Raw genomic sequence first — 12,644 nt, forward strand, 5'->3', positions numbered from 1 at the left:
CATCCAGGCGCCCCACACATGAAATTTTCTGAAAATATAAACCTTTATTACTCAATATTTATTATGTAACTTTTTTCTTTTTTAGAGAGAGAGCATGAGCAAAGGGAGAGGGCTGGAGGAGAGGGAGAGGGAGACTCTTAAGCAGCCTCCATACCCAGTGTGGAGCCTATTGCTGGCTCCATCTCATAACCTTGGGATCATGATGTGAGCTGAAATTAAGATTTGGCTGCTTAACCCACTGAACCACTCAGGTGCCCCTATTATGTAACTTTTAGAAGTGCTTATATCAATTTAATGTTGGAGCTGTTAAGAAATGTTTGCTATTTTGAAATGAAAAAAACCAAAACATACCATTTGGTCTAATGTGTGTGTGTGTGTGTGTGTGTGTGTGTTTTAAGTAGGCTCCACGCCCAGTGTAGAGCCCAGTGTGGGCCTTGAATTCACAACCCTGAGATTAAGATCTGAGCTAAGAACAAGAGTCAGATGCTTAACTGAGCCACCCAGGTGCCCCTGGTCCAGTGTTACTTTTAACCTTCATGAATATTATTTTTCCTTCTCTAGGACAAGGTGGAAAACTGGTTGATAGAGGAGATAATACTTACGGAGGAAAGTGGGTCATAAATCCTAGTGGCGGATTGATTTCAAAGGGACATCCACTGGGAGCTACAGGTAATACTATACACAGATTTCTTAATTTTTTTGTTATCCTTTTTTACATAAGTATGAATGGTTTAGTCATTGATTTGTGAAAGGCTGTATTCTCTGAACCTGGTAGTCAGTGCTGTAAGTGATTGTTTAGTCACATTATTTTTAATTTTCCTTTGAGTGTAGTGTACTTCAGTAATAATTGATGAGAATTTGGATTAGTTGAAACTCTAAATTCAACAGTATATATATATTTTAAGTTTTATTATTTTCAAATAGGTATACAATTTAACTTAAAATGTTTCCAAATAGAGATCTTGCTAGATCTGCTGGATAAGAATAATTTGAAATGAGCACATTATTTATATAGTTGTATATGCTGTTGGTGTTACATGGAAATTTTTTTTCTCTTGAGAGAGCTGGACTAAAAGTTATGAAATAAGAATTTTACTGTGGCTCTACTGCTAACTGGCCATGTGATTCTTGATTAATTAGTCAATTAATTACTTTGACTCTTATTTTCCTTAATTGTAAGATGAAATTATACAAAGAAGTTTATAAAATAACTTAGCACTAAAATCTGGGATTTATTGTTATGAAGATAGGTGAGTTTTATATTTTTTCATATTGTCTTAGATATTAATGAAAATTTTTATAAATTATTGCAAATTCCAGAATAGAGATGTTAGAATTAACAGTGTATTCATCACAGCAATTAACTTTGGTTTGTTTCTGTTTATGATGAAATTTAGTAAGTTTATAATCTGGTAGGGAAAACAGATAAAGAGTAAGAGATAGGTAGACTCCTCCCCCCCCCAAAAAAGAGACAGGTAGATAGATATGCATGCATAGATTGTTGTAGTATAATGTGCTACCTTGTTATTGATTTTGTCTTGTTTGTTCTTTGGGCCTTTTCTCTTTTTTCATACTATCTTTTTATTATCTGGGTATTTTATAGTATTTTATTTTCTCTCTTCTGTTGAATTATTTCTTTTTCTTGTTTTTTAGTGGTTACTCTAGGATCTACAATATGCATCTTTTAAATTTTTTTTTACAATATGCATCTTTAAATTAACCACAGTCTACCCTCAATTAATGTTATGCTATTTCACATGTGATGTAAGGGGTTTTTACAACAGCATATATCCATACACTTCTGAATATATTGTAAACCTTACAGTATACTATTGTTATTATTTCTCTAAACAATTTAATATATTTCAAAGTAATCTGAAAATGAGGAGAGTGAGAGTGCTATCATCAGGAGTGATGGAATAACAACATCTGGCAAATAGTCTCCTTTATAAAAGTTTCAAGAACACTTGTAAAAATTGTCAAGATCAAGTTTTTACAGAATTTTGGAAATTAACCAAAGACTACAACAATCTGGGGGAACATTTTTTTTAAAAAGATTTTATTTATTTATTTGACAGACAGAAATCACAAGTAGGCAGAGGGGCAGGAAAAGAGAGAGGGGAAAGCAGGCTCCCCGCTGAACAGAGAACCCAATGCAGGGCTCTATCCCAGGACCCTGGGATCATGACCTGAGCCAAAGGCAGAGGCTTTAATGGGGGAACATTTTTTTTTTAAAGGTTTTATTTATTCATTTGACAGACAGAGATCACAAGTAGGCAGAGAAGCAGGCAGAGAGAGAGGAAGGGAAGCAGACTCCCCACTGAGAAGAGAGCCTGACGAGGGTCTCCATCCCAGGACCCTGGGATCATGACCTGAAAGGCGGAGGCTTTAACCCACTGAGCCATTCAGGTGCCCTGGGGGAACATTTTAAAAAACACTCAGGTGAATCTCCATAAGAATACTAAGCTTTATGGCATGTTGATTTTCTCTAATGCCAGTCCCCCCCACCCATGGTAGACTTGAAAACAAGAGCCTCCTGCAATCATGGTGAAAACCAGCAGCCTAGGGGCACCTGAGTGGCTCAGTGAATTAAGTGGTTGCCTTTGGCTCAGGTCTTGATCCAAGGATCCTGGGATTGAGCCCTGCATTTGGCTCCCTGCTCAGTGGGGAGCCTGCTTCTCCTCCTCCCTCTGCCTGTTGCTCCCCCTACTTGTGCTCTCTCTTTCACTCTGTCAAATAATAAATAAATAAATACAATAAAAATATAAAGAAATAAATAAAATCTTAAGAGACCTTAAAAAACAAACAAACAAAACCCAGCAGCCTAGCCAGCACTGGAAGAGTCAAAATAAAATTGGAGCTCTTTCAAAGCCCCATTCTCAGAGAATTGTCATTATTTGTTATGCCTGACAGTTCCCTGGTGAACCATTCTTTTTTTTTTTTTTAATTTATTTATTTTCAGAAAAACAGTATTCATTATTTTTTCACCACACCCAGTGCTCCATGCAAGCCGTGCCCTCTATAATACCCACCACCTGGTACCCCAACCTCCCACCCACCCCGCCACTTCAAACCCCTCGGATTGTTTTTCAGAGTCCATAGTCTCTCATGGTTCACCTCCCCTTCCAATTTAACCAAATTCCCTTCTCCTCTATAACGCCCCTTGTCCTCCATGCTATTTGTTATGCTCCACAAATAAGTGAAACCATATGATAATTGACTCTCTCTGCTTGACTTATTTCACTCAGCATAATCTCTTCCAGTCCCATCCATGTTGCTACAAAAGTTGGGTATTCATCCTTTCTGATGGAGGCATAATACTCCATAGTGTATATGGACCACATCTTCCTTATCCATTCATCCGTTGAAGGGCATTTTGGTTCTTTCCATAGTTTGGTGACGGTGGCCATTGCTGAACCATTCTTAAAAGGCTCATCATTATGTAACCTGACAGAGAACTTGCACCAGTGCAAACAGCATTTTCTTCAGAGTCATTTGTTGAGAACAATTAGTAACAACTGACTTAACAATATACCTGCCTGAGCTGCTGATAACAATTGGGGCAAACAACCCAACCAAAAATTTTGAAAAAAAAAGCTGAGGAATGAGACGTCTGTAGGGGTCTTCGAAAAGATCTGACATATCCCTGGGAATCTGGAACACCAAGTATATACGTAAGGCTGTGTGTATGTTCAAAGCTGCCTGCATGTTCAGAAAAGACCTGAGAAGGTCCTAACCTTTATCTTTGGCTAGCCTGGGGGCTTTGTGCAAGCAGAAAGTAGAGGCTAAGGTGAAGTCGTGAACTGCCTAGCAGAGCCTCAGCAAAGACCGAGAGACTTTCTGGTTCCAAACATTTAAGAAAATCTCTGCCCAGCCATTAGCTAACCACTAAGTTAACCAAGAGGAAAATTTAGTGGTCAATTACAGAATCAGTTTGATAAAGTCAGTAGGTCAACAACAATAACAAACTCTGGGAAAAGGGAAGAATCTGATTTCTAGAGTTGCCATATTATTTAAGATACCCAGTTTTCAACAAAAAACTGTGAGACATGCAAAGAAAAAAGTCTAGCCCATATGCGGTGGGGAAAGCAGTTAGAAACTGAGGTAGCTCAAACATTGGATTTACTAGACAAAGACAATCATCTACTTACGTATGTTCAAAGAATTAAAGGGAACTATATATAAAGAACTAAAGGAAAATATCACAATATGTCATCAAATAGAGAATATCAATTACTAGGTAGAAATGATAGAACCAACTAAATTCTGGCATTGAGAATTATAGTAACTGGAATGAAAAGTTCACTAGAGGGCTCAACAGCAAATCTGAGCAGGTAGAAGAAAATACCAGTGAACTTTAAGGTAAGTCAATTGAAATTATCCAGGCTGAGGAACCGAAAAAATAAAATAAGAGAGAGAGAGAGAGAAGAAGAAAAATGAACAGTCTCAGAGACCTGTGGGACCCCAACAACTCTAACAACATACACATAATAATGGCCCCAGAAGAGAGTAAAGAAAGGACAGAGAGGAAATTGGAAGAAATAATGACTGATAAATCCCCCAACTTGAGGAAAAAAAACATTTATATACATGTCCAAGAAGTTCAACAAACTTCAAATAGGAATATCTCAAAGGGATTTATACTTAGACACATCATAACCAAACTGTTGGAAGCAAAAGGAAGAATACTGCAAACAACAACAGAGAAAATTCATCCTGTAGAAGCATTCCTCAGTAAAGCTTAAATTTCTTTTCAGAAACCATTGGGCAGTGTGGTGAAAAAAAGTGCTAAGCAAGAATTCTGTGTTCAGGGAAACACCCTTTAAAAATGAATGATAAATGGAAACATTCCCAAATAAAAATTGAGAGAATTTACCTATATGAAATGTTTTGTAAAGAGAGTGATTCAAACTGAGATGAAAGAGCTCTAGACAGTAGAATAAAGGACATATGAAGAAATAAAGAGCATTAATAAATGTAATTATATTCATAAACTTAAAGAACAATATAAATGTACTTTTCTTTGTCATGTTTCTCCCTTCCTATCCAACTGCATGAAGCAATAATCTGAGTCAATAGGCATACAGTGCATAAAGATATAATTTGTATGACAGAAACAACACCAACACAAAGGAGGGTAAAGGGAACAAAGCTAATCTTTTTTTTGTATACCATTGAAATTAAGTTGGTATTAATCCAAACTAGGTTGTGGTAAATTGTTAATTGTAATCCCTAGAACAACTACTAAAAAATAACTTTAAAATATAGAGTAAAGATATAGAGTGAAAAAATATATACTAAAATGACAAAGAATGAAAATACCCATGTAACACACAAGAAGGAAATAATGGCAAAATAAATAGAGGGTTTAAAAAAGACAAAATTTTAAGAGAATGGGAAGACAGGCTGAGAGAAAATATTTGCAGAAGACATATCTGCTAAAGGACTGTTATCTACAGAAGACATATCTGCTGAAGGACTATTATCTTAAAATACACAAAGAACTCTTAAAACTAAACAATAAGAAAATGAACAATGTGATTAAAAATTGGACAAACGACCCAGAAAACTCCCCAAAGATGAAATACAATGGCAAATATGCATATGGAAAGATCTTTAATATCATATGTCATTAGGGAATTGCAAATTAAAACCACAGGATGCTTCTGCATACGTATTAGAATCTCCAAAATCCAAAGTGGTGACAACACCAAAAGTTGGCAAGTTTTTGCAAAATGAAACATGGTGAGTGCTGGCTAATGTATAGAATTGTTGAATCACTGTATTGTACACCTGAAACTAATATAACACTGTGTGTCAATTATACTGGAATTAAAATAAAACATCTTAATATAAAAGAAATTAATCATCCTCCTACCATACAATTCAGTGGGCTTAACTGATTTAAAAATCAGCAGGCTCAGCTCTGGAAGAACTGGGCGGGTTATAGGAAACTGAGTCCCAGCCCTTAAAGATATAGCACAACAAACAGCCCTGTGGAGATACAGCATGTTTGAAGAACACCTGGGGTATATTGGAAGGAGATTTGTTTGCTAATCTCAGAGTATGTGCTAGAGGGTCAGGATTCTTTGGGAGACTTCTCTAAGAACAAAAGAGTTGGCAGGTGCCATTTCCCAATCCCACTCCCTGCACCACCCCCCCAACCCTAGACATATAGACCCCTGTGGGAACCAGGACAGTACTTACACTCTCCACCTAGCTTGCTAACAGTAGACCTAGTCTCCACAGATCTGTCTCCTTCAACCTGGAGGAGATATAGCTGTCTTTCCTAACACATAGAAACAGACATAGAGTTAAACAGAGTAAGGAGACAGAGAAATATGTCCCAAATGAAAGAACAAGACAAACTCACAACAAGGGAGCTAAACAAAACAGAGAAAAGTAATATGTCTGATAGAGATTCAAAAGTAATGGTCATAAAAATACTCACTGGACTTGAGAAAAGAGAGGATGACTTCAGTGAGACCCTCAACAGAGATTTTTAAAAAATAAATAAATAAAAAAGAACAGAGATAAAGAACCCAAAAACTGAAATTAAAAATACACTAGATGAAATAAATAGTAGACTAGAGGGAGCAGAAAAATGGATCAACAACCTGGAGGACAGAATAATGGAAGGCAATCAAGGTGAACAGGAGAGAGAAAAATTCATAATAGTAAATGAAAATAGGGAACTCAGCGACTCCTATCAAGTATAATAACATATGCATTATAGATATCCGAGAGGCAGAGAGAAGGGATAGAAAATATATTTGAAGAAATAATAGCTAAAAACTTCCCAAGTAGGGGGAAGGAAACCAGAAATATAGATCCAGGAAACACCAAGAGCCCCCAGCAAAATCAATGCAAGTATGAACACACCCAAGACACGTAGTAATTAAAATCCAAAAAGTAGTGATACAGAGAGAATTTTAAAATCATTAAAAGAAAAGAAAACAGTTACATATAAGGGAAACCCCCTAAGGCTGTCAAGTGTTTTTTCAGTAGAAACTGCAATCCAGAAAGGAGTGGCATTATATATTCACACTGCTGAAAGAAAAAAACATGCAGTCGTGAATAGTCTATCCAGCAAGGCTATCATTCAGAATAGAAGGAGAGATAAAGAATTTTCCAGACAAACAAAAGTTAAAGAATTCTTGACCACTAAACTAGCCCCACAAGAAATGTTAAAGATGACTCATTGAGTGGAAAGGAAAGGCCATAAGTAGGGATAAGAAAAGTAAGAAGCAGAAAAGCAGTAAAAAGTATATTTATAAAAATCAGTCAAGAGAGTTTCAGAATAAAAGAGAGTAAAGTATAACACCCTATACCCAAAGTGTGGGGGTGGAGAGAAGAGTAAATAATAGGTTCAAGCTTAAGTAACCATGAACTTAATATAGACTACTGTATGATAAGATGTTATATATAAACCTATTGGTAACTGCAAATAAAAAATCAGTAATAGATACGCAAAAATAAGGAGAAAGGAATCCCTAAGGAAAGCCAACAAGTCGTAAGAGAAAAGAGCAAGAGAAGAAAGGAACAGAGAAGAACTACAAAAACAAACATTAAACAAGTATCAAAATGGCAAAAAGTATATACCTATCAATAATTACTTTAAGAGTAAGTGGACTAAACACTCCAATCAAAGGACAGAGTGATGGAATGGATAAAAAAACAAGACCCATCTATATGCTTCCTACAAGAGACTCAAACACTAATTTGAAAAGATAAATGCACCCCTATGTATATTGCAGTTCTATATACAATAGCAAGATTATGGGAACAGCCCAAGAACAAACAGATGGTTACCAGAGGGTAGGTGGGTGTGGGGATATGGGTAAAACTGGTGAAGGGGATTAAGAGTAAACTTATCTTTTTTTTAAAAAAAAAGTTTTATTTATTTATTTGTGGGAAAGAGAGAGCTCAGGAAGTGGGGAGGGGCAGAGGGAGAGAGGGAGAGAGTATCTTAAGCAGACTCCATTATGACCACAAAGCCTAACATGGGCCTTGATCTCACAACCCTGAGATCACCACCTAAGTCAAAACCAAGAGTTGGACACTTAGCCAATTGTATTACTCAGGTTCCCCAATAGTAAACTTACCTTGATGAGCACTGAGTAATGTGTAGAATTGTTGAATCACTGTATTGTACACCTCTAATATAACTATAATATAGCTATACTGGAATAAAAGTGTAGGAAAATATAAAAAAAAAAGAGTTGCAGTTTACATTAGAGACAGTGATTTAAGCTCTTTCAGACAGCTTCCTCAATCTCATGTAAAAAACTTCATCAAGGGGCACCTGGGTAGCTCAGTGGGTTAAAGCCTCTGCCTTCGGCTCAGGTCATGATCCCAGAGTCCTGGGATCAAGCCCCGCATCGAGCTCTCTGCTTGTTGGGGAGCCTGCTTCCACTTCTCTCTGCCTGCCTCTCTGCCTACTTGTGATCTCTCTCTGTCAAATAAATAAATAAAATCTTTTTTTTTTTTTAAGATTTTATTTATTTATTTGACAGAGAGAGATCACAAGTAGATGGAGAGGCAGGCAGAGAGAGAGAGAGAGGGAAGCAGGCTCCCTGCTGAGCAGAGAGCCCGATGTGGGACTCGATCCCAGGACCCTGAGATCATGACCTGAGCTGAAGGCAGCGGCTTAACCCACTGAGCCACCCAGGCGCCCCTAAATAAATAAAATCTTAAAAAAAAAAAAACGGGGGGGTGGGAGGTTGGGGTACCAGGTGGTGGGTATTATAGAGGGCACAGCTTGCATGGAGCACTGGGTGTGGTGAAAAAATAATGAATATTGTTTTTCTGAAAATAAATAAATTGGAAAAAAAAAAACTTCTTGAAGAGATGAATGTGGCATTTCAGGTTATTTTTATTGACAAGTAACTTTTTTCTCCTCTGAAAGAACATATTTGTAATATAATTAACTTGTTTGCCATTCTGAGGTATTTGTGTTCTGCCATTCACTGAAACATTCAGAAATCATGCTTTGTAGTAACAATATGATTTTTCATATCCATATCCTTTCTTAAAATTGAGGTGTAATTTTCATATAATAAAATACACAGTTCTAACAAAATACAGTTGTTTATGGAAGCTTATTTATAATAGCCAGAAAGGTGAAAACAACCAAGATGTCTATCATGAGCTGATGAATGGATAAATAATATGTGGTATATTCATACAATGGAGTATTCTTAGGCCATAATAGAAATGAAGTACTGACAGATGCTACAAAACAGAGGAACGTTGTCTTCCCTTAAACATCTTCCCCATTCTCCAAATCCTTCTCCCTCAGTCAGGCTAAGACTGATCCAAATTTTTCTTGTATCAGTAGTTTGTCCTTTGTTATTGCTAAATAGGATCCCATATACCACTTTGTTTGTCCATTCTCCTGTTGATGGACATTTGAGTTACTTCTTGTTTGAGGTCATTATGAATAAGGATGCTATGAACCTAATGGTTTTTAATATTACAGTAGAATGACAAATTTTAACATTTAACAGGTTATTCTCTTCCTTCTTACCCTTAGTTCTATTCCTCAGAGTCAACCTCTTTTAGTATTTTTGGGGTATTTTCCCCCAAATTGTTATGCTTTAACAAATGTATATTTATATATGTGTTTATACAATCTTTCTTTCTTTCTTTTTTTTTTTTTTTTGTTAAGAAGTATAGTTAACACATAATGTTACATTAGTTTCAGATGTACCAGTAGTGATTGGATGAGTCTATGCATTCTGCTATGCGTACCACAGGTGTAGCTTCCAGCTATCACCATATATTGCTGTTATGGTATCATTGACTGCATTTCCCATGCTGTGTCTTTTATCCCAATGACTTGTTCATTCCGTAACTGGAATCCATTCTTCTTCACCTATTTAGCCCATCTCCCCACACCCTCCCTTTGGCACCATCAGTTTGTTCTCTCTGTGTATGGGTCTGTTTCTGCTTTTTGTGTTCATTTGTTTTGTTTTTTAGATTCCTTACATAAGTGGAACCTATGTTCCACTTATATAAGGAATACATATGGTATTTGCCTTTCTCGTCTGACTTATTTCACTTAGTGTAATACTGTTTAGGTATTGTTGCAAGTGGCAATATCTCATCTTGTTTTATGGCTAAGTAATATTCTATTGTATATACATGTACCACATCTTCTTTCTCCATTTGTGGATGGACACATGTGTTGCTTCCATATCTTAGCTATATACAACCTTTCTATGTGTATGTGTTGCATGTGTCATATATGTATATTTACCACTTTGTAGACAGATTTCCTTACTTACATCTTAAAAATCTTTTTATGTTATCACTTAGAGATATTGTTTATTCTTTTTTAATGCCTGCACAGTATTCTCATTATAAGAAATTTACCTAACCATACCTAGTTGACATATATGTGGTGTCAATTTTGCTATTACAAACAATGCTGCACTAAGCCTCCTTGTGTCTTTGCATACCTCTGTGTGTATACTCAGAATGAGTTCAAAACAATGGGCTCACTATGTCAAAGGATAGTATATCTTTAAAAATTGGTAGGCGTCAGATTTTTTTCAAAAAAGATAATACAATGCATATTCCCAACAACAGAGTGTAAGAGTACTTTTTGAAAAACAATGTAGTATTTTATTAGTCAACTTAGTAAGTTTAGCTTTGTTTTTGTTTTTGTTTTTAGATTTTATATATTTGAGAGAGAGAGAGAGAGTGAGCTTGAACATGAGCAGAGAGAGTGGCAGAAAGAGAGGGAGAATCAGACTCCCCATTGAGCAGGAAACCTAATGCAGGGCTTGAACCCAGGACCCTGAGATTGTGATCTGGGCTGAAGGCAGACAGTTAACTAACTGAGCCACCCAGGCACCCAGAATCCTTCTTTTTTAATAATTTTGTCAACCCTAGATTCTTTTATCAAATGTAAATAATTATGTCGGTCTTGGCAGGTCATCTACTTTCCCTGGCACTAAAAAGCTAACCTGTTTTAAAACACCCTGGGAAGATAGAATTTACTCAATTTTTAAATACTTCAAAGAGTGTCACACCTTCTGCAGTATCTTTTGAAAACCCTTTCCAATATTTTACTTATTATTTATTTTTGTTTTTGTTTTTTAAGTAGGCTACATGTCCAGCATGAACCCCAATGTGGGGCTTGAACTCACAACCCTGAGATCAAGATCTGAGCTGAGATCATGAGTTTGATGCTCAAGAAACTGAGCCACCCAGCACCCTTTCGAATATTTTAGTCTACACTGTTGATAATATTTTCCTGTTATCATCAGTCATTAGGGATAATGTCTAGTGGTGGGGTAGCATTTTCAGGGAAAAACTTACAGATCTTGCTGATTTGATTAGTAGCCTGAATAGGAATGAGGAATTCTTGAAGTGTAAATGTTTACTTGCTACATACTAAGGATTTGGATATACTTCAAGTAAATCTGACACATGGCCTTTAGCTGTAGTCCAAGAAAGAATTCAGACTCCTGGAAAATATATCAGAGTGACAGTCCTGAGTAGTTTAAATATTTTGCCCTGGTTACTTGGATAACAAATTACAGTAGGATTCTAGAAAATCAGAAATGGTCAAGTGCTTCCAAAACATACTAACTTATGATGGAGTGGGGACAGTGTAAGGTTCTCTTCTACAAATGATGTTAGTTTATATTGCTGCTTTGGTGGGAACTCAGTATTGGAAAATTAGCTTTAAAATTAAAGCTTCATGATATGGTTTTCAATTTTAACTTTCCAGATCTGGATGAAAAAAAAGCTTCTAGTTGCCATAACAGTAACTGTAATAGAAAGAAAGATAGATTTAAGCATTTGAAGTGAATATTTTATTGTTAGTTTAAAATCATGAATTCCTTTTATTTTTCTCTCTTTTTTAAAAAATTTATTTATTTGAGGGACGCCTGGGTGACTCAATCGGTTAAGCCGATGCCTTCGGCTCAGGTAATGATCCCGGGGTCCTGGTATCGAGTCCCGAATCAGGCTCCCTGCGGCAGGGAAGCCTGCCTCTCTGTCCTCCTCTGCCTGTTTGTGTGCACTCTCTCTCTCTCTCTGATAAATAAATAAATAAAATCTTTTAAAAAATTATTTATTTGAGAGAGAGAGAGAGAGAGAGAACCGGGAAAGTTGTGTGGGGGCAGAGAGAGAGGAAGAGGGAATCTCAAACAGGTTCTGCACTCAGTGTGGATCCCCTGCAGGGCTTGATCTCACAACCCTGAGATCATGACCTGAGCTGAAACCAAGAGTCAGATGCTTAACTGACTGTATCACCCAGGCGCCTCCCTTTTAGATTTTTCAATTAGAAAAATCGCATTAAAACTTAGATTTTTAAATTGTTAATGTCCAGGGCACCTGGGTGGCTCAGTTGGTTAATCCTCTGCCTTTGGTTCAGGTCATGAACCCAGGATCCTGGGATGGAGCCCCGCATTGGACTCCCTGCTTAGCGGGGAGCCTGCTTCTCCCTCTGCCTGCTGTTCCCTCCACTTGTGCTCTCTCTCGCTCTCTGACAAATAAATAAATAATTTTTAAAAGACCCCTTACCATTTACCTGTGTAGTTACTACTTCCAGTGCTTTTCATTCCTTTGTGTAGACTTTTTTCCATCTGTTGTCATTTTCCTTCTGTGTATCAGACTTCCTTTTTTAA

At 36.8% G+C, this 12,644-nt stretch overlaps 1 protein-coding gene across 1 annotated transcript in view; it reads left to right on the forward strand.

Moving 5' to 3' along the window:
* Positions 1-12,644, forward strand: part of SCP2 (sterol carrier protein 2) — a 109,861-nt gene that overhangs the window by 64,719 nt on the left and 32,498 nt on the right. The window contains exon 11 of the mRNA XM_044238257.1: positions 562-669. Within this exon, the coding sequence (XP_044094192.1) occupies positions 562-669 (108 nt within the window). The remainder of the gene's footprint in view (positions 1-561; positions 670-12,644) is intronic.

This window comes from Neovison vison, chromosome 2 (genome assembly GCF_020171115.1).
Source record: "Neovison vison isolate M4711 chromosome 2, ASM_NN_V1, whole genome shotgun sequence".
NCBI classification, from domain to species: Eukaryota; Metazoa; Chordata; class Mammalia; order Carnivora; family Mustelidae; genus Neogale; species Neogale vison.